Source organism: Clytia hemisphaerica, unplaced genomic scaffold, assembly GCF_902728285.1.
Source record: "Clytia hemisphaerica strain Z4C2 unplaced genomic scaffold, Clytia hemisphaerica genome assembly, whole genome shotgun sequence".
Classification (NCBI taxonomy): Eukaryota; Metazoa; Cnidaria; class Hydrozoa; order Leptothecata; family Clytiidae; genus Clytia; species Clytia hemisphaerica.
Window position 1 is genome coordinate 2,667,350 of NW_027104297.1, and position 26,482 is coordinate 2,693,831.

The window sequence follows — 26,482 nt, forward strand, 5'->3', positions numbered from 1 at the left end:
TCTACGCAAAAATGTTAGCAAGACAGGCTTGATCCTATGTAAAAAAAGAAATATGCACACTTTTAATTTGGATGAGTTTGAATGATAGAATACACTTTGTTGTTTTTCAATTTCAATCAATTTATCAAGAGGTTGCATAAAATGTATAAGTACAGTGAAATAGAATTGTCGAAGTAATAAGCTTTGGATATATCTATTGACAAAAAATAAAATTGAAATACTTAAAAAAAATAAATACTGTACAATAAACAAGAGTTTTAAAAAGTAAAAACCCAAATGTTATTTGGTCTCTAACTTTTAAACAATATCTTGGGAAATTAGGTATGAAAAAATAATAAATACTTTTACAGCTTTTACTTCTTGAAAACACATTATCTAAATATATTATTATTAAATTATACATAGTATCAATATCTATTATAATTTTAATATCAAAAAATTCGTTTAAATAATTTAAAAAGTGAACATAAATTTTTGGAACATGGCGTAATAACAAAGAAGAAACCCGCTCTCTCAAATTTTAGATTAAAAACAGAGGTTAAAGGTAATGATTGCTTTTTTTCCTTTTCTTGAGTTTGTTATAAGACTCTGACAGAAGACCTAAGACATGACAGAATATTCAGGACGATACATATATATGCTGTTGTGAACAAAGTTCCTAAATTATGATATTTCAAATCACATTTAATACGAATAAAAAATTCGAAAGCTATTATTTATTTTTTATGTTTTAAGTATGTGTGAATATATGATTTTCAACGTCACTATTTTCCGAGTCTTTTTTTCCGTTTTTTACTTTTTGAACTCGTTACTGTTGATAAATTTGTTGCTCAATCCCAGGTCTCTGCTTTTTCCATTCCAGTGTGTTTAGTCTAGTCCAGGGCCAAAGCAAGTTCTCAGATCAAACAACGTTGTTGTCTTCTAAAGACTTGTGACATTTGTTCAACAAATTTAGACAACACCTGTACGATGTATTGAGATTGCACTGTTTCCAACGACACACTTTTGGGTGTGGGAATTAATTTGGCTTGGTTTCGTAATTGAGTGCTGTTGAATTGCATAATTTGTGGCGTGGGTTTGTATTGGATGTTTGTACATTTACCACATGATATAAACGACTGAAAAAGATGTAGAAAAGACAATGTTATAATTATAACTAGTTTAACTGTTTTTGCTGTTATTTTTTCGGTGATCATTTTGGGATTTTAAAGCTCTGATTGGCCACGAGTCTTTTCCAGTCAAAAGGTGGTATGGAATAATTCCTAAAATGTTTTTTTTTTGGATTTCAAACTATATTAAGCCAGATAGGTAAATTTACATTGACGAATTGACTGTCCCGATTCTCTAAAGCTTAAACCCAGGGTTAGGAAAAAAAAACTTAACCCTAACCCTAACACTACACGGTTCCTCTTATCCTCTAATTTTCAGACTTAAGTATTGTTGTTTAGTATGTTCAATAATCGTAATGTTTTCCTGAAACCTACTAAGCATCTATTAGACCTAACCAACCCAGCTAGAGACAGGGGTGAAAATAAAAAGAATTTGGACAAGAGACGGGGGTGAAAATTAAATGAAATTTGGACAATACCTTTTCCAGGTTGGCCATTTTGTCTGCCAGGTAGGATAGACGTTGTAAAAGTACATCTAAACCATCTGCTATTTCTGTTTGACCAGCTTGTGATTTGAAATGTTGTTCCATTAATTTGAGGCTTTTCGAAAATTGACGAGTCATATTCAAGTAGTCATGTAGCACCACTATATGCTATAAAGGAGAAAAAGTGATAATCAGAAAAAAGTGCAATATTTCTTTGAATTAAAATGTATTCTTTCTAAGTCAGGTTGAACTTCTATTTCACAAAAGCATCTACCGGAACATAATTTTTACCTCTGGCTAAAAAAACAGCTCGAAAATAATACAACTAGTAACCAAGGTTGAAGAATAATTTCAAAGATACCCCTGTCTCACGAACCTGTTCTTCCTTCCCAACATGCTTTTTAAATCGGGATAAAAACAAAGTCGATTTCCCAGTGGATTTCTGACACAGGGGTGTTCAAAGGTTCAACCAACCATGCATCTTTTATACTAATGCATTCCTGTGTCAGAGACCAGCTGGGACCCCAGCCCCACTGGAAAATTTGGTAAAGATTTCGCCCATGGTGGGATAATACCCAACTGGGACTTTGATTTCATCCCCACTCGGAATTCAATGTTTTTGCACTCCAAAACCATCCCCATTGGATTTTGTAACCTTGGAACAATAAAATCTCGATCTCCATTGGGATTTCAATAGGAAGTTTTATTCCCATTGAGGGAAAAAGCTCCACCGGGGCTGCGAGACAGGGATGTACTAATCTATTGATGCAAAGGTTTATAAAAAGAAAGATATAATTTTCTTACTTCTTCATTATTGATATCAATTTTCAAAGGAAGATCAGAATTTCCTCGGTAAGTGTCTGGTGCTCGAGATGCCGACTCACAACTTGCTGGTCTGTTATCGAACTATAAAGAAAACATTATTATATTTAATTTCACGTTCACCTGTACAAAACAATGCGTTAAAATAACAACCAGCTTACGTTCAGGTCCACCACCATGGTGTATCGTTAGACGAAAATTTAATTGGAACATTTGAAGTTCACTACCTTGTCTAAATAAATCATTTGATTTCAGAAGAACCTCTTTATTTTTTATCAAAGTAGGGAATAAGGATTTTTTAAATGGTTTTAGGGAAAGTTTCAATAAAAGATTTGAATGTAATAAGATATATGATAAAATAAGACATCATGTCATTAATTCCCTTATTCAGAACAGAAGGGGGAAATGAAAAATAATTTACTACATTGGGAAAAAGTAAAACCATGGTTGATCGAGGATGATTAGGGATCATGATATGTATCCTTAAGGTATTTTGAATTTAACCATTTAAAGAGGGGAATTTCATTTAGGGAACAATAGTAATGATATATTAAAATCAAAACTTATTTTGTTACATTTGTATGTGTCCCTTCGATAAAAGGATTAATAATATAATGATATGCATGTTTAAGGTATTTTGAATTTAACCCATTTAAAAAGGGGAATAATAATAGTGAAATATTAAAATCAAAAATTCTTTTGTGACATTTTAGGGAAATTATTTTTATATGTGTCCCTTCGATAAAAGAATAAAAGGATTAGATATAAAAATACCATAAAAATAAAAACATAAGATAATCGGGATGAATAGGCCTTATTAAAATTTCTAGTATATTAATTTGTGTGACAAAAAGTTATTGCAGTGGGATTTAAGTTTTCAGCAAATTTAAGAAGTTGAATTTTTGAAATTTCAGAGCCTTTTTCTCAACCGAAACAGAGGCGAAACTTACTCGACATATCAGCATAATGATCTTTGAGTGAATACCATTATAATGAAGTTCCACATCAAATGCTTCGGAAAAAGCTATAATCTCCTTTCGTTGAGTCAAACAACTGGGTGATTTTGTATTGCACAGCATTTTCGTACTCGGATTTCTACGTACTCTTCTATTGATACTTGTAGGTGTAGAAGATGGGACAGCAGTTGTTTTGGATTGAGCTTTTAGAAGAGTGCCAGACATTTTCTGCGCTCTGTATTGCAATTTTGAGTGTACATTTGCTCGTATTTTTGATAAAACCTCCTCATCGTAGCTTCCAAATGAGCCATTTTCAGAATAAAGATCTGTCGTTGAAGTTGTAGGTGAGAAAGACAGTAATTTTTGTCGTTCACACCCAGGCTGTCCAGATCTCAGGAAAATAAACGTTGTCAGCGAGATCAGAGATATTGTGATAAGCAGTAGTACCAATGATATAACTATAAAATGAAATATGACCATAAAATTTGTATGAAACTTTCATAATAACAGCTTGAAACTTTGTTGGAAAGGTTAGCCGTGTGTTTTTTGACTCACTGAATCCTCGAACAAAAGATTTTCTTAGAATTTTGAGAAAAAAGCGCGGATTATGTATATTTTGGCTCGCGTCCTTGCATTTATCTCCTTAATAATCACCTGTTATCTCCGCAGTTCATGGACAAGGTGTAAGACCTCACATCTAGATTATCAAGTATGTTTTGACGGGTTGCAAAATATTGGGTTTTCTTTTACATTTAGCGGTAAAATTAAGAGATATTCATTGGAGGCGGCTCTTGTTTTTTTATTCTATACACCCCTGTCTCTGACTAATGCTAACTGCTTAGAATAGGTTCAAATATGTAGAAGTATCTGACAAAGACTAAATAAACATAATTTTGATGTGAAATCGACCCTGACAAGTGAAGCAGTAATCGTTTGAGCTATGGAAACCCTAAGTTATAATAAGTTATTGAGACATCCGAGTTGAAAGATATTAACTGTTTTATGAGAAATTTCAACATAAATAGCAAAGAAATGAAAAAAATTTCGAACTAGCCTGGAATTTTACCATCTCTGAAAAAATTAAACAGCAAATCCTCCAGACCTTCAGCACAATTTGTTTTTCCAAGAAATTTTATATTCTTTTGCAGTTTTTATCAATTATTTCAAACATTGAAATCAAACTTCAGTTCGAAAATTCAATAAAGAAGTAGGAAGACTGGTCGCTCTGGGAAGCTTCAATATATTTGCCAAATTAAAAAAAAAATAAGAAACTTCTCACCAACCTTTAAATGTCTTTAACGTTTTCTTCAACGATTTTTCGCCGTCATTTTGATTTGAAGTCACCACCACGACTTCGACTTGATTTTTTTGGTGGTCTTGATAATAAGCTTGCGCTGTTCCTTCCATTTTGATAATTTTTTAATTTGATTTTTCTTGCCCATTCTTGTTTCTTGCGCTTATTTATATGGCCCATACCTAAACTGGGAAAACTCGGATGACCTCCCAAAAATGTAAATCCCAAGTCAAGTTTCAAAGTCATTTTCGCTTAAGACTTGATTTTTCGGTACACCCCATCTTGAAATAGGTGGTGTAATTTTTTGTACATAACTGCTTTTTGAAAAGTCCCACCATACGAAGAAAGATTACGTCATTTGCATAAATTATTTTTCAAACTCTGCATAAATTATCTGTAGAATCTAAATAAATTATTTTCGGTTCGCATAAATTTTCCCTGCTTCTTTGTTTTGATTGTCTAGCCGAGGTGAACTACAAAATACTCTCGATCGATTGGCTCTTTCATTTTTCCATTCGTTAATTTATGCATGAATAAATTTTCTTCTCAATAACATCTTTAACATCTTTAAGTAAGGTTTTATTGTTTCTTTTTGTTTAAGACGAAAACAAAACAAAGAAACGCAACAGTAGTAGTAACAAGATTTTGACTGTGGTCCAAAACTTTACACAAACCCTTATTTTCTCATCTCCTCTCTGATATAATTCTTATCGAAGACTATGTTATTTTCTACAACATCTCGAAATCACATTAAGAAATAAAAGAGTTCTCGGAAAAACGTTTTCATTAGCTTGTGAAAACATTACGTAATCTTTCAAATCATAATAGAAAGGAGATTTCAAATCGTTTTTTATAAATAAGGGGTTACATAGCAACGACCTCTTATCAAGAACTAGTAAATTACAAAAGTCTGAAATACTACAGACTCACTGTCTTATGACAGTTTTTTAGACTTGAATTAAAATGATGATGAAAACAGCAGTTATTCCACAAGAACAAGATCACTAAAAATGGGAATAGTTTTGAGATGTGTGATAAATTCGGGTGGAGTAAGATTTACAGTGTTGTTCTAAAACTCTACCGCCACTTTTTTCCCGTAAACCGCCCTGACGCCCTAACTCTTTCCCACTGTTACTGACCTCTAAATGGACGATAGCATCGTCTAATCTTGATGTCATTTGGTTGCTTACAACCCCTACACCCGTGCATGAGTTTTATCATATGGAATTTCAATCTAATATTAAATCACCCCTGGGTTAATCCGATCACAACTGTCATTTGGAAAAGAATCATGATACCGCTTTTAACGGTGGTCAATTTTTTGCCACCTGTTCACGGTCATTTACGCAAGCCAAAAATGTGACATACGGAAAAGCGCATGCGCGTGTTTACAACTGATATCGAAAGTGAATTTCCCAATCCAAGATGGCCGCCGTCCCTGACAAGTTCCCCAAAAATAAAAGAGAAAATGGCTCATAACTTTCCTTTGACAAAACCCCATGTTATGAAATTTGACAAATACTTTTATAAACTATTTATTTATGTATGTTCCAAAATTCTACTCCCTTCCTTTTCGAAAAAAAAAGTTAGAACCAAAAATCGACTCCAGCTTAAAATCCCACTGACAACCACTAAGAAAGAGGTCAAAAGATGAATAAAAAAGGATTTATCCAAATTTTTACCAAAAAACTGTTGATGGTTTCTGAATAAGGTACCTTTTGGCAATCTTTTCCCAAAAAATCTTTTTTGGGTAATTTTTCTACAGGGAGAAATGAGACTTTTTCCAACCCTAGTCAGTGTGCTATAAAATCACGGGGGTTTGCTTATTACACAAACTTAAACAGTGCTTTAGTTACCCATTTTATTGATATTTTGGTGCACTGTAGGAAATAAAAGATTCTAAAATATGTAATAATTTTTAATTATAAAATTCTTTTTTGTTAAGTTATGTATTAAAAGGATTAATTTGTCTGAAAAGACCCCCTGAAATGACAGACTGGTTTGTTTACATTTGAAATCGAAAGTAAATCGTCAGTTTGAAAAAAATATTTCTTAATTTTCTTTACTGACTTGACTGCAATGGTGCATCAAATTAAGAATTTTTAACTATGCTTGTTTTAGTCTCATTGAATATCTGGATCATCTCCCTAAGTTCATATCAACTTGATACAAAAAATACTAAAATCCCTTTTGCTTGCTTGCCTCCCTCATTTCGCTGGCTTTGTTATACGATATACGCGCTACTACGGGCAATTAGATAAACAAAAGAAGGGGGAGGAAGAAAAAGAAGAAACTTCTCGTCGATAAGAAGAATGGACAGCCACAAAATCGATCTTAGTAATGTTTGTCGCATATGCGCTGAAGCCTTTCCTCGCGATAAAAAAGGAAGGCATAATTTAGTTTGCAATAATGTAAAGAATATCGAGACAGCGTTTTGGTTGGAAAATGTCGAGAATGACAAACCCGAGGTTCACCCTCCAGAAATATGTGACTCGTGTTACTACACCATGAAAAACATTAATAATGGGAAATCAGTATCAAAGATCACCCCATTTGATTGGTATCCCCACCATAATGGCTGTATGATCTGCTATAGATACACAATCAAACAAGCAGCGGGACGCAGACCAACTAAAAGAAAAAGTAAAGGCCGGCCACGCGCATCGGATATTCTTGATCGCTCAAAGATATGGACTAGGGAAGTTACTGTTAATCTTAGGGAATCAACAGCATTTGAAAATGATGTAATGAACTATTCTGACTACGACTTAGCAGTAAATATCTCTTTGCCGTTGTGTCAATGTGCAATGTGTGAGGGTATTCTACAAAGACCCGTGGTATTAAACGAGTGTCAGCACGCATTTTGTTTGAGTTGTTTGGCAAAGAAATTTGAAGGTAGAGACGATATTGAATGTCCCTCTTGTAGTACCAAATTTTCTCCTACACTGATAAAGCCGTGCACCGTTAGAACCCGACTCATTCAAACATTGGTTTTGAAATGCAGATGCGGATTACAATTCAAAAACAGTAAGCTTTTAGACGAACACAAAAAGGACTGCGTCGGAGAAAAGGAAGGTAGCTTATTAACTGTTCATGAGTTGCTAGAACTTGATCTCGATGAATGTCCGATACCTGCTACGGTCGAACAAGCTACCTTGAAGATTTTGAAACATAAAATCGATAGCTCAGAAAATGGTACTGCTGAGTTCCCATCTGGCGGGCCAAGGGTAAGCTAAAAAAATTTTTATTTCGTAAAAATATGTACCTAGCCTTTTGTGCATTGTCTAAGGAAAGAGGTTTTGCTAATTTTCGAAGTCATTTAAAATATGAAAAAAAAAATCCTTTTTTTCAGCCTCGAGTATTCATGTCAACACCGAAACCTGTGAAGCCAACAGCGGAATGTTCTTCTCGTCACCAACGCCGCCGAAATAAAGGCATTAGAAAGTCTATTGAGTTTGCGTCGAAGACGACTATTTCCAAACAGATGGCATCACTATCTAAATTCCTTCCTAAAAATCAACGAAAAGATTTCCTGGAGGAAATTGGTTTTGGTCGGATTGAGATTGACGAGAAAAAAATGCTCTCCCTTAAAATCAGTCTTGGAATGCCTTGGGAAAAGTTGAAAAAGATAGGAAGGTACAGTACCTGGATATCTTTATCTTTTTAACAAATAAAAAACGCAACTGAGGTGCTTCTCAAAAGGTTGAGCTACGAATTGGTGCTAAAAAGAAATTTCTAAATTGTGAAGCAATAAATATTTTCAAAATTAAAAAGAAAATATTCTATATATTAAGTTAAATATTTCATTTTGTTTAAGGTTTCTTAGCCAACACAATATCAAAACTGGTGGGCCACCAAATGCGAAATTTGCACAAAGAACTGCGTGGTAGTGGCTGGTGTGTTAAAACCGGTTCATTTATGAAGAAAATCAGCAAAAGCAAATTTGTTTTAAATGAAGTGCCTGGGGCTACATAGAGGATTTGAAATCACACGTCCTCGAAAGAATCGACTTAATTGACGAGTAAAATACTACTACCACTTTATTAAGATATGATGGTTTGTTTTAACAAAATTCTATTCGGCTAATTCACTCCTTCTCCTTGATAAATCCAATAATAAATTACTATTCACAAAAAAAATTAAAATATTTTCTTTACTGTTCAGGGCAAAAGAATTGAAGTTTGAAGAGTTTATGAAAGATGAAGTGCATGTGAAAATCGGGGAAGAACCATGGTGGTAACACAGGAAAGGCCTGTTATGAGATTTGTAACCGAGATTCACCAAACAGTAAAGAAAATACAGTCATATTCAATTATTTTGAAGAAAAAGACCATCCACTCAACTTGAAAATAGCCTTATCACGATTTAAAGAACAAATCGACGACCTTCAAAAAGTCCAGTTGGAAGTGAGTGTTTACAATATTGATCTGAAAATTCTTTTGCAAGCAATGAAATAGCTAAAACTAATCTAGATTACTGTGGGCTTGTAATTGTTTTTGTTTAATTAATTGTGAAGTTGTCTTTTCTTTTTCAGTGACAAAAAGATTCGTATGTTTTTGATGGGGGACTACGAGTTCCTGTGTAATGCATATGGCATTAGTGGAGCAAGTGGTAAATATATGAAATACGTATTATAAATATATTTATATAATATGATACTTGATAGATAATGAAAAATGAAATATACATACAGCAAAGTAATATAATACCTAGTAAATCTTCCAGTATTATTATCAACTGCTTAGCTTAGCTAAGATTGTACCTTATCTTGGGAAAATAAAGTTGGGATTTGTTTTGGCCAAAGAAGTTTCACATTTAAAATTTACTCTTTTCAGGGCGCCACTGCTGTTTACTTTGTCAAGCAACCAAGGAAGAGATTCAAAAGCCAAGAAAAAGTCGAAATTGTAAAACAAGAACTCTAAAGACACTTGATGAGAACCTCAGGAATTTTCAAAAACACGGAAACCTGTCGAAAGCTAAGGAGCATTTCAATGTCATCGAAGAAAGACTCTTTAACATACCTCTGACACAGGTATTGAATTGAAAAAACACTTTGATTCATTATATTCACCAATAATATTCCACTTATTTGGTCCAATCAAAATTCACATGAACAATAGTGGAACTTAATGAAACAACTTTTCTAATCTTTCAGGTTTCAATCCCTGCTTTACACATTTCGTTGGGCACATACAAGAAATTTTTCGACCTTTTGGAAGAATACTGTTACCAGCTGGACTTTATGATCGCAGGTTCGACAAGTCAAGCAGATGGATTAGAACGGTCCAAAATTGACAAACTTGGTGAAACGTGGCAGGAAATCACTCTTTTACGGCAACAGATTCGGGATCTTGATCGCACCATCAATTTGGTTCATGATGCCATTGCTCAAAACATTGCCAAAGATCCTGCACACGAGAAAGAAATAAGAGCTGTTTATGAACCCCGTCTGTTACACTTGTCTGACTTGGTTGATAAGAAAGTAAGCACATTTGTTATACATATTTTAGTGCTTTTGAGATGATGCAACATGATAAACTTAATAATACAATAAGTTGTCATGTATCCTAAGTCTTTGAGCCAATTATATTAGCCTTAGTTATTGTCAGATCCTACTTTATAGTTGACATGGGAACCTCAAATGGACATATGAATTCATTCTCTACTTTCAGGAGAAAAAAGTTGATGTACTGTTCAAGGATAATCCCTTCAAAGAATTAAAAGGTGGTGGCCCTTGTGTTAGAGGTTTGGACGATGTTCTTAAAAAGTGTCATGTGCATAGGCAAGCTTACCATGGTAAATCATTTGTTGGCAACCATGTTGACAGAATGCTCAAGGTTAGCTTATTCTTGAAACTTCAAATATCTTTGAGTTGATCTAACCTGAAAGGAAATTTTGAACAGTGGTTACAACATGCAAACACGCGTCTTAAAATTAGTATCTCTTAGTAATTTATTACAAAAAACATATTTTGTTGTTGCAAAAATAGTGGAAAAACTTATATCTTCCAGTAGTATCGCACAATCCAATAAAATATTTTTTCCTTTCAGACAAAGAACCTAGAGCTCTTGTGTGACTCAATTCCAGAGAAAATTGCTGAGTTTGAATTGAATGACACAAACATTACAAATTGGGGTGATATTTTGTGTTCGAACTTCAAAGATCTGTTCAAGAAATATGCAATTTGCCATAAGATGATCAATTCAAGCAAAACTTTTTCAACTTCAGACATTGATCAACTAGGTATATTTTTGTTTTTATTTTTTATTCATTTCAATCACACAAATTTATATAAAGAAAATTGACATTACCACCACTAAGACGATACGTCCAAATTTTTGTATGCCAGTCCCATAGGACTGTAGGATTTTTAGAATTAAACTTCTAAAGATTTAAAATTTGTTCCTTTTTATAGAGACAGCAATTGATGACTTACTATCATTCTTTCGTGAAACGTTTCCAGATCAAAGCATCACACCAAAGTTACACCTTCTAGAGGATCATGTCGTTCCATTTTTACGACGTTGGTCCATTGGTTTCGGCCTCTATGGTGAGCAAGGAATGGAGGCATTGCATTCCACGATTAATGATATGTTGGACTCGTTCATCTCAATGCCTGATAAAAATGCTCAGTTGGAATCATTACTGGGAGAGCACTATGCCAGAGTGAATCCTCTAGCAAAGGCAGTTGATTTGAAACCAAAGAAGAGAAATCTGAAAAGGAAGAGAGAGGAATAAAAATTTTAATTTGAAGTAGAGAATAATGATTGTTCCATTTTATTTATAGTTTTCATATAGTTTTATACCAAACGTCCGCGCTCGATAGGATCGATCATCGGAACGGCTCGATGACGGATCGATATGTGATCGATGGATTACTTAACGATCCGGATAGGAGATCGATGGAAGATTCAGCCATTAAAAAGTTATTGAGCTAGTATTTCAATCGAGTATACCGATTCGTCATAGATCGTTAATCGATTCGTCATCGATCGTTAATCGATTTGTTATTGATCGTAAATGTAGTATGAGTCAATAGGGTAGTTAAGATCGATAAAAGATTGATGATAGATCGATAAATAATCGATAACTAATCATAAGCTTAAAAAAATCTTGAGTATCGTTCCTCTATCGATATCCTATCATCCGAATCGTTGTTAAGTAATCCATCGATCACATATCGATCTGTCATCGAGCCGTTCCGATGATCAATCCTATCGAGCGCGGACGTCTGGTTTATATTTTAATAAGACTGTTCCTTAGATATTTTTTATTTTTCCATAGCTATGGGATGGGATAGCTTAAATGTAACAAATTAGGACTACCTTAAAAAGAAAACACTCTTATGATATTGGAGGATAGCCAGAAAAAGAGAGCCTATCAGGTGCTGGGAGACATTTTTTATTGACTGTAATTTTTCCACTGAACGTATCAAAGTATTTTGTAATATATAACTATTTTTATGCTTTTTTAAAGTTCCTCAGGTGGTTTGTGAGAGGATTTGAATGTATTTAGTTGATTTTACTTCAATAAATAAAGAAGATGTTGAGTAAATACTAACCGTAAACCCTGCGTAAAGTCACATTAAGATAGTCCAATCACTTGACTTTGAGCAGCTGAATCTCTAATTAAAAAAATTACACAACCAAAATTTCTTCTGATTTGGTAAGATAGGGGTATAATCTGTCAGAATTGCCAAAGTGCAGGGCTCAAAAAATTTGGGATGGCCCACAATCTCCATTTCTGTCAACCAATTAAAATTCCACAGCAAAAACCATGAAAAATCATGAAAAAATAAGCTTTCAAGACCAATTTTGAACTCGCTGAGCCTCTGCACCCTGTGAAATTGTTTGTAAAATGGTCGTAGGTCATTTCACAATCGAAAAAACTAAAGCATGTTTTGTGTATTTCACAGAACACTCTGTTAATGGGGTAGTAAGTGGCATAAGTACAGTCAGGAAAATAGCCACGCGCCCGACACCGCAAAGATCTACCATTTTGTTTTTTTTGTAAACAAACGGTTTCTGCGCGCGCATCTAAAATACTGTATGTCACATTCTAAATGACCGTGATGTTGGTATCGTTTTTTACAGATCGGTCCGAAGCTTCCCCTTTCAGCCCTAGGATACTGTATCTAATGATAAAAAAATGCTATTGACTTGAAATTTTGACAGGTGTTAGGTATTGATGATACGAGCTTGCAGCCGAAATCTCAGAAAAATCGGACAAGTGGTTATGCTGAAAGTGAGCATTTCGGGTAAAAAAGAGACCGGTCTGTAAAATACCAACCGATCACGTGATTAAATTGAAATTTCGCACACTGTCTAAGATGTTCGATATCTATCATTGGTAAAAGTTTCAAGTCAAAAGCTTTAGTAGTTCCTGAGTTCCAGCAGGTGGTCAACGTGTATTTACAGACCAGTCTGCAAAGTACCAAATACTCATGGGAACGAGTTTTTTCTGTTACTAGGCTGTGTTTTTTGAGAAATCGCCAAATGTGGTGATTCAAATTTCCTTCTCGAGCCTTCTGAACCCTATTGAGGCCTATAGAACACCTCCCAATCACTCATTATTGCTATGCCATCACCGCGTTTAGCCTGACAGCCTGACCCAATCAGAATTTTCTTTTGCCAGTGAGGCTAGAATGAAGGATCTAAACAGGGGATCGAAAAAGGTCCATTGGGAGAAAGATTTAAGGACATATCCCGAACGGAGTTGAATGTCGATCATTTTCAATAGATAGGGATAAGTTGTTAGGTATCAAGTTTACTTCATTTTTGACTGATGTGACACTTGTTCATTAACAATTTTTTACATCTTAACGAAATCTCCATTGACAAAATTCTAAAACCAGAAACTCTATTCCGGCTGATTTAAAGAAGCTTTATACACGTGGGAATGGGTTTTTCTTATTTTTCTAAACCTTTCAGGGGCTTTAAAGTATATTCGGTGGCACATTCTCGTACCCTGTCTGGGTAGCCACGAGGTAACACGAGATTCGTTATAGACCATACCGGTAAAAGGTTAGGAAAATTAATTGGTACTTTTCCCTCAAAAAGGGATGTACACGTTTTTTTTTTTTTTTAAGAAACACACTTTTAAGAAACATGAGGCTCAGAATGCCTAATGCTCTGTTCCACAGAGAGATAGTGATATTGTATCGAATGACAATTCTTCTTTGTCACCTATAAACCGTTCTTTAGTGAAGATTACAGAATGTGGAAATAAAAAATGTCTTTTGAAATCATCCCTTTCCTTGTCTTTAACTTTTCAGAGCTCTGGTACTAAAAGATCCTATGATTGTATTTTTCCATCAGGTACTACATCTTTAAATTGTAACTCTGCTAATGTTGTTTACTTAATCACTTGTTCTACTTGCGGTCTCCAATACGTTGGAGAAACAGCACAAACATTAAAAGCTCGGTTTAACGGTCACCGTAAAAGCATTAAAAATCCTGAAAAACATGGAACTTGTAAATATTTAAGTGGACATTTCAACAACGGTATTTGTAAGGGCTCGGATTATTCAGTTCAAATCATAGAAAAGCTTGAAGGATCTGGAAGAACTAAACATAAGGCATTAGACCCTAAACTCACATCGATTAGGAAAAAGAGAGAAGATTTCTGGATAAGGACTCTACGCACGGTTTATCCCTATGGTCTAAATGATAAATTAGTAGATGACTACATGAAAGATCAAAACAGTAGTCTTATTGGGAAAAAATTTTTTACATTAAAGCGCAATTTCAACCGTTCGCACAGACGTTTTTCTAGGGTGGGCACAGGAAAGTTTGATCACAAGACCTTTCTAGAGGAACTAAATAATGTTTTGAATACTGAGATCAAGAACGCATCTAATTTTATTCGAATGTCTTTGACCAATATGAAGACATCAGAATTGAAGAAGCTAGCCGACAAAATTAGTGACATACTTTTATCTAATCCTCTAAATTTTCCATTTTCGCAGTGGTACTCTATCGCCTTAGACATTATAGATTGCCGTGTTTATTCACCTCCTCCACCCAAAAAGAAACGTCCCCCGCTTAAAAATGTTTTACATATAGATTTTTGCAACAAGGGAATAGAATTAGTCAACTTGCCATCCATCTTACATGAAAGATCTGTTTTAGAGACAATCCCTTCTATCATCGACACCTTTTCTCCACCAACCATTGTTTATTCCTTAGAGCCAGCTATTGGATCAAAAATCTTCAATTTCAATCAATTTGTGTCAAACTTAGACGTTGAAACTTTTCTTGCTGATCCTTCCTCTCTCCCATGTGACTGTGGTAACTCTGAATTCAAAGATGAGCATCATGGTCATATCATTTCTGGTGATTTGAGAATAGTTAGGGACAATAAGCTTAGAAAACTTTTTACGAAAGGTCCAAAATACAGGGAGAAGAAATTTATAAACTGGAATGTTGTAGAAGAAAAACTGTTGACAGCAATTAGGAATTGCGCAAAGGATTGGTGTAACAAACACAAGAAAAATATTGTGTATCTTAAAGGATGGATTGCTCTAGTTTCTGAGAAAGTGAAGAAAAAAATTGAAAGTTTGAAAAGCAACAATAAAGCTAAACCTTGCATTTCTGTTTTAAATTCAAATGGTGGTCGCGAAGCTCTTCTTCAACTTCAGAAACGGTTTGTCATCTGCCCTATTGATAAAGCTGCAAGTAATATAGCCTTTGTTTGTAAGAGATTTTATGCTCAAGTTTTGGTTAAAGAACTCGGATTAGATGGGATTGAGGGTTGTGCCACTTATGAGAAAATCTTTGAGCCAGTTACGGACATTATAGAGAGGGATATTAAAACTTTGAATGAAAATTTCTGCATTAAAGTACCAGAGGAAAATAAAAAATTACCACACATCTATTGGATGCCTAAATTACATAAAAATCCAATAAAGTTTAGGTTTATTATAGCTGCCCCTTGCTGTTCCATCAAGCCGCTTTCTAAAGCAATTACAAAAATTCTGAAATTATTCTTTCGTCAGATAGAAAACTATAATGCTAAATCTTTTTTCTATTCAAGTGTCAAAACATTTTGGGTTATTCAAAACAATGCCGATGTTATCAAATGCATTAACAAATTGAACAAGCGAGGTTCTTTTAGATCTATGGCCACGTTTGACTTTTCAACCCTTTATACCAAAATTCCACACGAAAGTTTACTTGATGTGTTGAACACTCTTTCTGATTTTTGTTTTCAAGGAGGTGCTAATGATGTGATTTCTGTTTCTGGTACTAGTGCAAGATGGGTGACAAAGAAAAGTAATGCCGGTGTAAAATTTTCAAAAGATCTTTTCAAGGAGGCCCTCTCATATCTTATGGGGAATTGTTATTTCACTTTTGGGGTTAATATTTTTCGTCAGATCATTGGGATACCGATGGGGTCGGACCCAGCCCCATTTATGGCTAATCTTTTCCTTTATCATTTTGAGTCGAAGTGGATCAAGAGCTTGAAAAAAGAAAATCTTCAAAAAGCCAGACGATTTAGCAACACATTTCGTTTTATAGATGACCTTCTTACCATCAACGATAACAATCTCTTCTTGGAAAATTTTGAGTCAATTTATCCTCCAGAATTAAAATTAAATCTTGAAAGTTCTGGTGATCGAATTACTTTTTTAGACATTGAATTGAGAAACATCAACGGTCGTCTAGATGTTAGACTTTTTGATAAAAGGGACAGTTTTTCCTTTGAGATTGTACGTCTTCCTTTTTGCACTAGTAATTTGCCTTCAACCATGTTTTACTCTTGTTTTGGTGCTGAAATCATCCGGATAGCACGGGTTAGTTCATCTTTGGAAAATTTTAGCTTGGCGGGTAGAGTTTTAATGGACCGTGCTTTGAAACAAGGCGGAAAAGTCTTTCGTTTACAAAAGACATTGAAAAAAATATATGGACGCCAGCAGGTATTCCATCCCCTTGCTAGCAATATAACACTATTCTTAGAAAGTCTTCTCTAGTTTTATTTAATTATCATCATCATCTAAAACATTTATCGGATTTGTCGTTTTATTTTAACATTTTTAGTTTGAAAATTGTGAATGTCTCGTTTGAACTTATTAGAAAGTCTAGTGGTTGGTAGCGCTCCACTTGTTTGCAGGATATGTGAATTAGCAACTCACATTAGTAAAAAATTTGGTTAAAGAAGTTCACGCGTATTGATATAAATTTGTGTGTTTTTTGTTTGAAGTCCTCATTTCCTTCTTCTTTTCCTTTCGTACGGCCACTCGGATACGGCACGCCGAACCGGGCTCTGGGCCAACTTTTCAAACTTTTCGATTATGCGTCTTTCTTTCTAAATCTTTTCTCTTCTAGATTGTGATTGCAACACTTTCTAACCTTTCGTTAGATGACGGGTGACTCTAGAGTAGCAGGGCAAGCTTACTCATGGCCACACCTGATGCCAGACTTTGGTCTTCATCTATCCGCTTTCCATTTATTTCTCAACTTTCTTTAAATTCACTTACCGGTTTTCTCTCCGCTAAATTTGTAGATTTATATTGATTGTTTGTCTATTGTAAGATTGTTTTTTTTTGTGGGTTGTTACTTTTTGGTTTTGTTTTTATTTTGTTATTGTTGTTGGTTTTAAGGTTTGTCGCTGTTTTGTTTTGTTGGTTTTCAACTTTTGTCCTTGTTGCGTTAAGTTGGTGAAAATGATTTCTCGCTCAGTTTGAATGTTTTTGATTTTTAGTTTGACACGCGTTTTCTGAATTTTAATTAGCTTTTTCAGATAAAAACTAAGAAACATATAAGAAACATGCTGAGGCTGCTTGGTGAAGATAGTTTCTTAAAAAAAAAACGTGTATTGCAATAAAAGTAAATCATTTGATATTGATGATGTAATGTTTTTTACAGAAACACCCAGAAAAAGTTAATGTTTTTGTTTAAGGTATAACTATTTTCCCATATTCGGAGCATCTCGTGGGACTGATACTTATTTATTGACTAACTTCTCAATCCTGAGAAGAAAATTTTGTCATTAATCAGGGTAACAGAGGGAATGAAAAATAGACGTATGGGCATGTGGAAAAATTGACCACACTGTCCAAATTTCATCAAAAGATATAGTAAGTCTATCAGAAGTTTTCGCACATTGGGAGGGGGAATATAACACTTGTATCTAGAAATTCCCTAAGCATAGCATGAGGTTGACATCGCTCGGGGAATTCCCTATTGCATGAATATTTTACATTGCGTTTCGATGAAATGTGTCGATACCTTGAAAATCGTTTATTTTGTTTTTCAATTAATTGAATTGCGGTGTAAAGGTTGAAACATCAGGGTATCTAAACTTTAGCACACCAGGGTGTAGGGAAAATCGAAATTCCCTATGACAAACCCTACCTACAAATTATTTAAAGTTTTGACAAAAATCTAAATATTAAGACCCTAGGGTTCATATGGTAAGTTCTAAATTCCCTTTGTGATGATCAACTTAAATAAATCAGAAATTTTCTGCTCGAAACTTTCATTTCTTTTTTAAATTCAGTTTCACGGCAAATTTTCGCTGACATGGTCTACTTTATAAAATTACAAAACATGTAAAAGTTTCAATGAAACCTTTCGATACCTTGAAAGTCGTTTTTTTCAATTTCCCCGTCTTCAGGGGAATTTCAAAGACTTTGATACTATAGAAAACTTGATGGTGAAACATTTCTTGTTGTCATTCATGATAAGCCTTTGCATCAATAACAACTTAAACTAGCATGTCGATATATAAGTCTGGGAAATCTATTCATATCTTCTTAAATAATACCCGGCAGTTGACAGTAGATTTCATGATACTGTCAGTGAATACATTAGCGAGTTTATGTATTCGGGATAAATCGATGGGGATGGTATAAAGCAAAGTTGACATATCTCCAAAATCACCGTCCACTTTGCTCGACGACGGTAAAAACACCAAAATACCGTCGTCTGTTTAGGTGAGCAAAGGCGATACATCAACTATCTTCTTTGTTTGGTATCGTTTCACTTACCGTTGCCCTCGATATCCTCCGATACATAAACTTGGTATTGTCTACGTGAAAAAACGCCGATATTTGCGAAAATTTCAAAATTCGTTGCCCTAGAACACAGATAATGCGCACAAAATGTACTATGTCACGTTATACGTAAGATACACTGTAATAAAGAGTAGTGAATATGATACAGTGCTGAGTCGGGACTACTGTTGGCATCATCTAACAACTTCACCACCTAAAGAAACTATATGCGGTTGTATAGAGGCCTACGATTCAGATTAAGTAGGAATGGAACTTTTAACCCGACGAGCCGTTCGAAGTGAGGGAGCCATAGTTGAGGGACGAATAAATTTTTCGCTTATACATTGTAAACGCCACAAACGCTTTCCAATTTCTGTAGATAAAAACACAGTTTTCAAAAATAGTGAGAGGGCCTTGTCTTGAGTTAGTTCGTTAGTTACCAACTTTTTTCGAGATTGGCTGATTTAATTTTTCTGATTTTTTGCATAAAAATGTAATACTATAAATCCTCAAATGTGACGGATGATTTTTGAAAAAAACAATTTTTTGGGCAAATTTTAGTGAAAAAACGGGTAAACTATGGTTTTTTAGACTTAAGAATTGATAAGAATTTTTGGATTTTTTTGCTTGAAAGTTGGTAAAAGATGACTGAAGCCGATTTTCAGAGACAAACTTTTTACCTCAAAAATTGAATCTTTATCCATAATAATCATTATTTATAAGCTTAGATCAATGATCCTAAGCAAATTACTCAAATTTTAGACAAAATAGATATAACCTCCTCCCTTAATACCACCCAAATGGGCCTAAAAACCCTAATAACCTAATAACCCTAATAAACGACGAATTTTAATAAATTATCACTATTTGTGTTCTGAATGATTGTTTTAACGGTCATGCTCACGTAGATATCAATTATATATGTGTTAGATAACCAGGTAGGTCCATAAAATTATCCCTTGTTTTAATCGTATGAACAAAAGAAATGGATACAAACATCATGTTCAAACCGACCTCCTGTCCGTTCATTAGATATGCTTGAACGAAGCTTTTAAGTGAGTTGATCAACGCGGTTATGAGATTGTGAACTAGCTGCAAGAAAATCATAACTTTAGAATTTTCAAGGTGATTGAATTCAAATTCAGGGGGTCTAAAATTTTCTCATAAACTCGCGGGGTTTACTTTTTCAACATGATTGGGTTATTTTGTTTTCTTGCATTATCCATAGGCAATCACTTGTTCCAGATGAATCATGGGTAATGCATCAGGACGTATATAATAACGAATTCTCATTGGTCAGATGAGAAAATTTAAAACAGTTTAACCAATACTTTGTACTCACTATGCTTTAAAATACATATTCTATCGTATATACATTAACAAAAAATATATATAACAACGAGAATTTTAAAAGTTTAATACATGGGGAAATATCGTTAGTCACCACAACTGGGGAGGGAGGTACTGCGGTCGGTGAGGGCGTGCCGCTTATGTTCAAAATATGGACTATGTCAGACAAAATTTAAACGAAATGGGAACCAAATTTGGGCCCTGAAAGGCGTAACCCACCCTGAAAACTAGTAAGGATGTCCTAAGGTAAACCCGGAATTTACGTCCCCGTACTCCATTTCGCTTAAGCAACCGCCAAGTTGGTTTGATATGTCGTTTTTGAAATTTTCCCTTAAAATTTCACAGCATTCAAAAATTCCCTGAAAAATATTTCATAAATAATCATCTAATTCACTCCCTCTCCTCCAAATATTGATCTCTGAGCACTCTACGAAGGAGTTTTCCTGATGCCGATTTCGGTAATTGTTCTACGAATTGCACTCCACCACGGAGATGTTTATGATCAGAAAATCGTTCACCTACAAAATCTTTCACTTCATCTTCTGTTAAATCACTACCAGGCTTTTTGACGATATAGGCGCGTGGTACTTCTCCAGCTCTTTCGCATGGGACGCCAATCACGCAACTATCCACAATGTTTTCGTGAGAAATCAATAAATCTTCCAGCTCGGCAGGTGCAACCTAAATAAACAGAAATAACATTGAAACTGTGAATTTTTTTTTTATTTTCCAGAACATATTGTACAACATATTGTGGATCACTTCGCTTTCTCATCCGGCGACCGCAATGGTTACAAAGGTATCATGTTCTATTCTTTGGCTCTATAATGCTCACCATCCCGTATCCCGTACATGTTTTTTTTTTATAAGCATAACGCTTATAAGCATATGAAGGCTCAGATTTGCGGAATTCCTAAGCATAACATGAGCATATATGTCAGCCTAAAATATTTTTCAAGTGGTAATTTTTATCTGTTTTTTGTTTCATTTTTTACTGGTTTGGTAGAGGTCAAGTAAAAAATTAGACATTCCACGGCTAGCTACATTCCACTGCTCCAAAAATCTGAACAAATTTTTTACAAAATTTCTGAAATTTCATTAAAAAACTTGGCTCGGGGTGAATATAAGCATAATTCTTAAGCATATAATAAGCATAAACTATGCCTGGATGCTTTGAGAACTTAAGCATACACGAGCCTGACCAAGGGGCATACACTTGCTTATAAAAAAAAAAACATGTATACCTGGTCATCAATTAAAGAACCTGGGTTTGATTGTTTTGATTTCTAGGTATTAAGTGTTCCCTCAAAATTTTGGTTAAAACATTAGAATAGTACTAGCCGTCACCCGGCATCGCATCCGCCGAGGAGTACCCTGAGTATCAGAGGGTGACAACCTCTGAAGACCAATAATAGAAGTTCTATCGCGCATGTGTCAATCTAATCACTGTAGAGAAAATCAAAGATGAAGAGCATATTAATGTCTAGCAGACTGTATCAGCATGCAGTTTACTATTTACAAATTCCCCAGAAACCTCCAAATGTAATTGAAATGAGTTTATTTCATAAGAAATCTTGTACATGATTCCCAAATGTATAATAGTAATTACTAAACTTTTGATTATGGAAATGTCACTTTAATAGACCTTATCGGAGCTTTTTATTTTTCTAAAAAAGCGATGCATTGTGGGATTGTTTCGAGTGTGTTACAATAGAAATCTTTTAGGAACTCCTCGAGGGAATTCTATTGTAATACACTCGAAACAATCCCACAATGAACCCCTTTTTAGAAAAATCAAAAACTCCGATAAGGTCTATTGAATCGAAATAATAGACAGACTTTACATTATGATTCTCTATCACTGACTCTTTTTAAAAAGCAATGGTGACATTTTTGAGTTGTGTTTTCAACGATGGGAATAAAAATATCAACTTCATCCAAGATCTTGGATGGTCGTCATGGTTACTTTTCTCTGCGTTGATTACGTGCTGAATAGAATCTGGATTGGTCGGCACAGCGTCGATATATGATTTCGACCTGTGCTTTTCACGGTAGCCGAGTAGAGCCCTTTGGATAGTAAATGGGATAATATAGACTGGTTTAAGCCCAAAGAATGAAAAATTACCACTTTAAATGGTCTAAAACTAAAAATACCCTTATCTCAAAAATCATCTCATCTCGAAAATTAAACTTTTTGTACATATAGATAGATAGTCAAGTCTGTTATGCCAGACCATGATATTCTCTTGAGTAAACGTAAAATATCGATTCTAATGATTGACCGGTGAAATAATAATGACCTATTCGTCCGTCAGTCTCATACCTGGAAACCTTTATATTTGATCAACTCTTTCAAACGGTCGATGACAAATAAATTATTCTCGTCGTCATAGTAACCTAAATCACCAGAGCGTAGCCAACCGTCTTCCAAAATGGTTTCTGTTGTTGCCTTCTCGTTGTTTAAATAACCTGATAAGTTTAAAGAAAATAATTTGAAAGGGAGAGAAATCAGTTAATTGGTTGAAATATTTTTTACACTCTTTGTGTCACTGACGTGATGGGACAAAAAGAATTTTAATTCGGCGGACTTAATTTGGCGGATTTCAGCTAAATTTGTCAGAATTTTTTCCTTTCAGGTACCCTGTCTAAAATTCTAATTCCTATTGTAAACTTACAGCAACTGGCTTTTAGCACTCACCAAGGTCATAGTTTGGCCAAGGACCTTACACGTCTGTAAAATTATTCAAAGTTTGATTCTTCTTTAAAAATACATTCAAACTAGAAATATACTCCCCACTGAAAAAGATGATCTTCTGAATGAATTTTTACGGATTGCTCACCTAACATCTGCTGTGCTCCTCTCAGGTAGACTTCACCTTGTTCATATGGACCCAAAAATTCGCCTGTCGTTAGAGATACTATCTAAAAGGAAAATTAAAGAATATATCGACTGTTCCTAGAGATATTATCTAGAAAGAAGATCACAAAGATGTCTATAGGGCAAGAGGTGTTTTCAATGCTCCTGAAATAGATGTAGTTTTGAGACTGTTGATACTGGGAAACCCCATTTCCATGCATTTGATTTCAATCGATTGGAATTAAGTTTTTTTTCTATTTACGGCAGAGATTCTATCGTTTCTCTCCTAGGGGAGATAGAATTTAAAATATGTAGTTTCTAAGGTGGATGAAATTTCAATGTACACTAGTGAAAGTTTTAACATTAGAATTAATACTTACCACCACCTACGATGACCTTAGGATTTCAGGATCGAGAAGCTCAAAAATGTTCCAAAAAGGCTGAAAGTATTTCCTGGAATCCATTAAACGACTCGTAAGAAAATTCCGATGAAATAAAGAACTTTGAATTTTGAAGACTTTCAAATGTCAAAACAATCTCAATATATTTCGACACGATTGTAAGGTAGCGCGATTTTAAGTAAGAAGAAAGTAAACTATAATTTCTTTGTTTCTTCCCGTACCTTGCATTCACCGTCAGCCAAGATTTGACCTACTGATCCTGCACTGTTAAATGAAGCATCATTAGCCTGGAGCGTGGCGAAACCAGCTTCTGTCATCCCATAACCTGAAAGAGAATTACAATTCATCAACTACTTGTATCCGATCTAATATTTGGATAGCGGAGTAGCGGCCGTCCACATCAAAGCTCTGAATTAGCGGACAATTCTTCCGTAGCAAAACTTTATAAATCTGAAGTTTTGGCAACTTTCAGAGCTTTAGCCTGTCAGAAGGAAATTTTTAAATTTTTTGTGCTAGGCCATCGGTATGATAATCTGGCTTGAAATTTCCCTCAGGAAAATTCAGAAAAAGTGAACGCTTCCTTTCGAGTTGAATTCAAATACTTCAGTGTGCTTTTATTTTCCATTGGAGGAAGCATAAACTTACATTGCTGCAAGGTTATCCAAGGGAACCTTTCATTAAAAGCATGTGAAAGCTGTTCATCAACAGGCGCTGCTCCAACGATAATAGACTTGAGACTGGACATGTCATACTGATCAACCAACGGGCTTTTAGTGAGAAACAGCAGGATAGGTGGTGCGATACATATACGACCGATCTAATGGAAATCGATAATGTGGGTAAGTTATGAATTCACTATGAATTCAGTGATATGGGGTCACTTGATATTTTTAAACATGTACTTCTATATTACGAGCCTCGTCCAATATCTTTTCTCGCACGCCCAAATTTTTTGCATATTGGATTCGACTTTGTCCAATAACTGCTTAATAGCCGTATGTGTCCGAAGCCTTTCTATGCAGCGCTTTGATTTTCGCTAGCGATTTTAGATTTACGTAAATCTTTTACCTGGGATATGTTTTAGATTTTATAAACATTTTTAGCCTAGACGCAGATGATATTGGTGACAAGTCGTCTATGGCGGTCTGGGGTTAGTTTAAAGGTGATGTTCGATTCAAAGGTCCCCTTTAAAATAGTGGTGATCGGTGCTGACCTATATGATTCCAGTATGTCAATTTGTGTAAGTTTAGAATGAGGAGATGGACGCCTTGTACGCCCTATCATCTTGTGATCGATAATGCAAATCTTTGGATCTGATTGGAACATTACCAGAATTAGATTTTATCCATGTTCACACGTTACTGTTTTGTATCGTTCCTGGTATGGTTTCTGTTACGGATCGAGAGTGTTCATATTAGTTCCGGAACGTTTCGGAGCAAGAAAACGGAGCAGTTCCGTTCCGATAAAAATAGTGGAGCGAAGCCGTTTCGATCTGTTTTACTTTGTAACGTCTTCTTTTTTGATGTTTCGAATTTTGACGTTCACACTAGTTTCGAAACCGTTTCGTTTCGGAACGATACAAAACTGTAACGTCTGAAAATAGTCTTTATCAACGTCAGAAGAAAACAACAGGATTGTAGGCACACTTTATGACAAAAACAATACCTTATAATTCTGTATGCTTGACAAGAACTGAACTGGGTCGAACTTCGGTAATGTGTATACCCTGTTGCCATGGTAAGGGTTAACAAAGAGAAAAAGTACCATTCCGTACATGTGATATACCGGGATGGCCGCTAATACGTTATCCGGCATGTTTTCTCCAAAAAACTCCCGGACCTGGAGTAAACAATTTATCATACTAAAATGACTGATTATGACGCCCTTCGGGAGCCCTGTTGTGCCGCTTGAGTATAAGATAAAAGCAATGTCTTTTTCAGGATTGATGGCTGAGAGATCAGTTGAGAAATTTTCGTCGCCGTTTTGTAAGATATCCGACATGTTGACGACGCCGCTGTCGGAGATTGACGTATCGTCTAAACATATCATTGTTTCTATGGAACTGTTTTCTGAAGCTTGACGGGCGGTATCTAATAAATGTGCATTTGTGATCACAACTTTGGGCGTTGATGTTTTGATTTGATTATGCATCTCATGGGCTGTGAAGGCGGGGTGTATAGTTGTAACCGCCATGCCGTTTGCAAACGCCCCAAGCATAGAGTAAGAGTATTTGGTACACGTTGGAAGAAAAATTGAAACCCGATCTCTCAATTTGAAATTCTTTTCATGAAAATACGAACCCAGTTTTCGAGAATTCTGAACTAGTTGAGAAAATGTTAATTCAGTACCTGTTACACCATCAACCTGAAAATGACAAAAAATATAATTTTCTTCATCAAGACGAGGCTCAACCATGCTGTTTGGAACTCTTTTTAAAGGGGTGTACTTGTTGTTCATCTGTGATATCATTCCTCCCGAAGAAAACTTTTGATTTGCACCGATGACAAAATTTGCTTTATCGAATTAACCAATACTTAATACAGTATAATCAATAACTTTTTCGAGTCTGCCAAAAACTAATCAATGAAAAAGTTTCTTACCATCGCAACACGGTCATCAAATTACCCTAAACATACACTGAAAAAATTCCGAGTCTGCAAATAAATAAAAAAAAAACGTCTCTTACCATAGCAACGCGCTCGCCGAATTGTTCAAAACGTTTGCTGAAAAAAGTGAAGCAATCTTCGACTGGATATTCCAAGGATTTATTTCCACGAATCACATTCTCTTCAGTTCGATGCGTAAACTCTGTACGTGTAGACAGGGTCTTAGTGAATGTCTTTTTAAGGCTCGGTATACATGTCGTTCTTGAGGTGACAAATCGCCTTTGCAAATGCAACATCCTTTATTCAAAATTTCCCAAATTCTAAAATGTAAATTCAAAACTTCTGCCTTAATTAGTAAAACTAGGTCACAGTGTTGAAATTACACTAAAACGACCGCCGGCAGAAAATCGAATATTATTTCAAATAACACAAGACTCGATTATTCATTTTGAAACGAAAAAATGTATACGGTGAGTACTAAATTGATCGAGTCAAGCGAAATCAAAGAATAATGGCCGTCAAAGAAGTGAGCCCAACCAAAACGAGATTAAAAAATCAATGTGGGAAACCCGCCTCCGGTGGTCGATAAACTTACAAAAGACTAAG

General features: G+C 35.0%; 4 protein-coding genes across 5 annotated transcripts; 2 read left to right on the forward strand and 2 right to left on the reverse strand.

The window, feature by feature from the left end:
• Positions 1–562: 562 nt before the first annotated feature.
• LOC136817199 (uncharacterized) lies at positions 563–5,335 on the reverse strand. Its single transcript, XM_067073538.1, has 5 exons — positions 4,656–5,335; positions 3,367–3,830; positions 2,399–2,500; positions 1,589–1,762; positions 563–1,118 (listed from the first exon to the last, which is right to left on the reverse strand). Exons 1-5 carry the CDS (start codon positions 4,777–4,779, stop codon positions 897–899), a joined length of 1,086 nt encoding a protein of 361 aa, XP_066929639.1. The 5' UTR covers positions 4,780–5,335; the 3' UTR covers positions 563–896.
• A 1,514-nt stretch (positions 5,336–6,849) lies between these two features.
• On the forward strand, positions 6,850–8,556 carry LOC136817238 (V(D)J recombination-activating protein 1-like). The gene is made up of 3 exons (XM_067073574.1): positions 6,850–7,893; positions 8,019–8,302; positions 8,484–8,556. The coding sequence occupies exons 1-3, from the start codon at positions 6,979–6,981 to the stop codon at positions 8,554–8,556; spliced, it is 1,272 nt and encodes a 423-aa protein (XP_066929675.1). The 5' UTR covers positions 6,850–6,978.
• Positions 8,557–8,896: 340 nt separating this feature from the next.
• LOC136817240 (uncharacterized) lies at positions 8,897–11,404 on the forward strand. The gene is made up of 7 exons (XM_067073575.1): positions 8,897–8,916; positions 9,201–9,277; positions 9,502–9,698; positions 9,822–10,148; positions 10,339–10,503; positions 10,717–10,909; positions 11,082–11,404. Exons 1-7 carry the CDS (start codon positions 8,897–8,899, stop codon positions 11,402–11,404), a joined length of 1,302 nt encoding a protein of 433 aa, XP_066929676.1.
• An 8,731-nt stretch (positions 11,405–20,135) lies between these two features.
• Positions 20,136–26,389, reverse strand: LOC136817205 (uncharacterized). Of its 2 annotated transcripts, XM_067073545.1 has the most exons (7): positions 25,957–26,389; positions 24,936–25,634; positions 23,916–24,087; positions 23,492–23,595; positions 22,853–22,934; positions 22,336–22,481; positions 20,136–20,693 (listed from the first exon to the last, which is right to left on the reverse strand). In XM_067073545.1, the coding sequence occupies exons 1-7, from the start codon at positions 26,170–26,172 to the stop codon at positions 20,403–20,405; spliced, it is 1,710 nt and encodes a 569-aa protein (XP_066929646.1). In that variant the 5' UTR covers positions 26,173–26,389; the 3' UTR covers positions 20,136–20,402. The 2 variants fall into 2 exon arrangements, with proteins under 2 accessions (XP_066929646.1, XP_066929647.1); XM_067073546.1 differs by lacking the exon at positions 24,936–25,634 and having other exon boundaries at positions 25,957–26,192.
• Between the last annotated feature and the right edge of the window lie 93 nt (positions 26,390–26,482).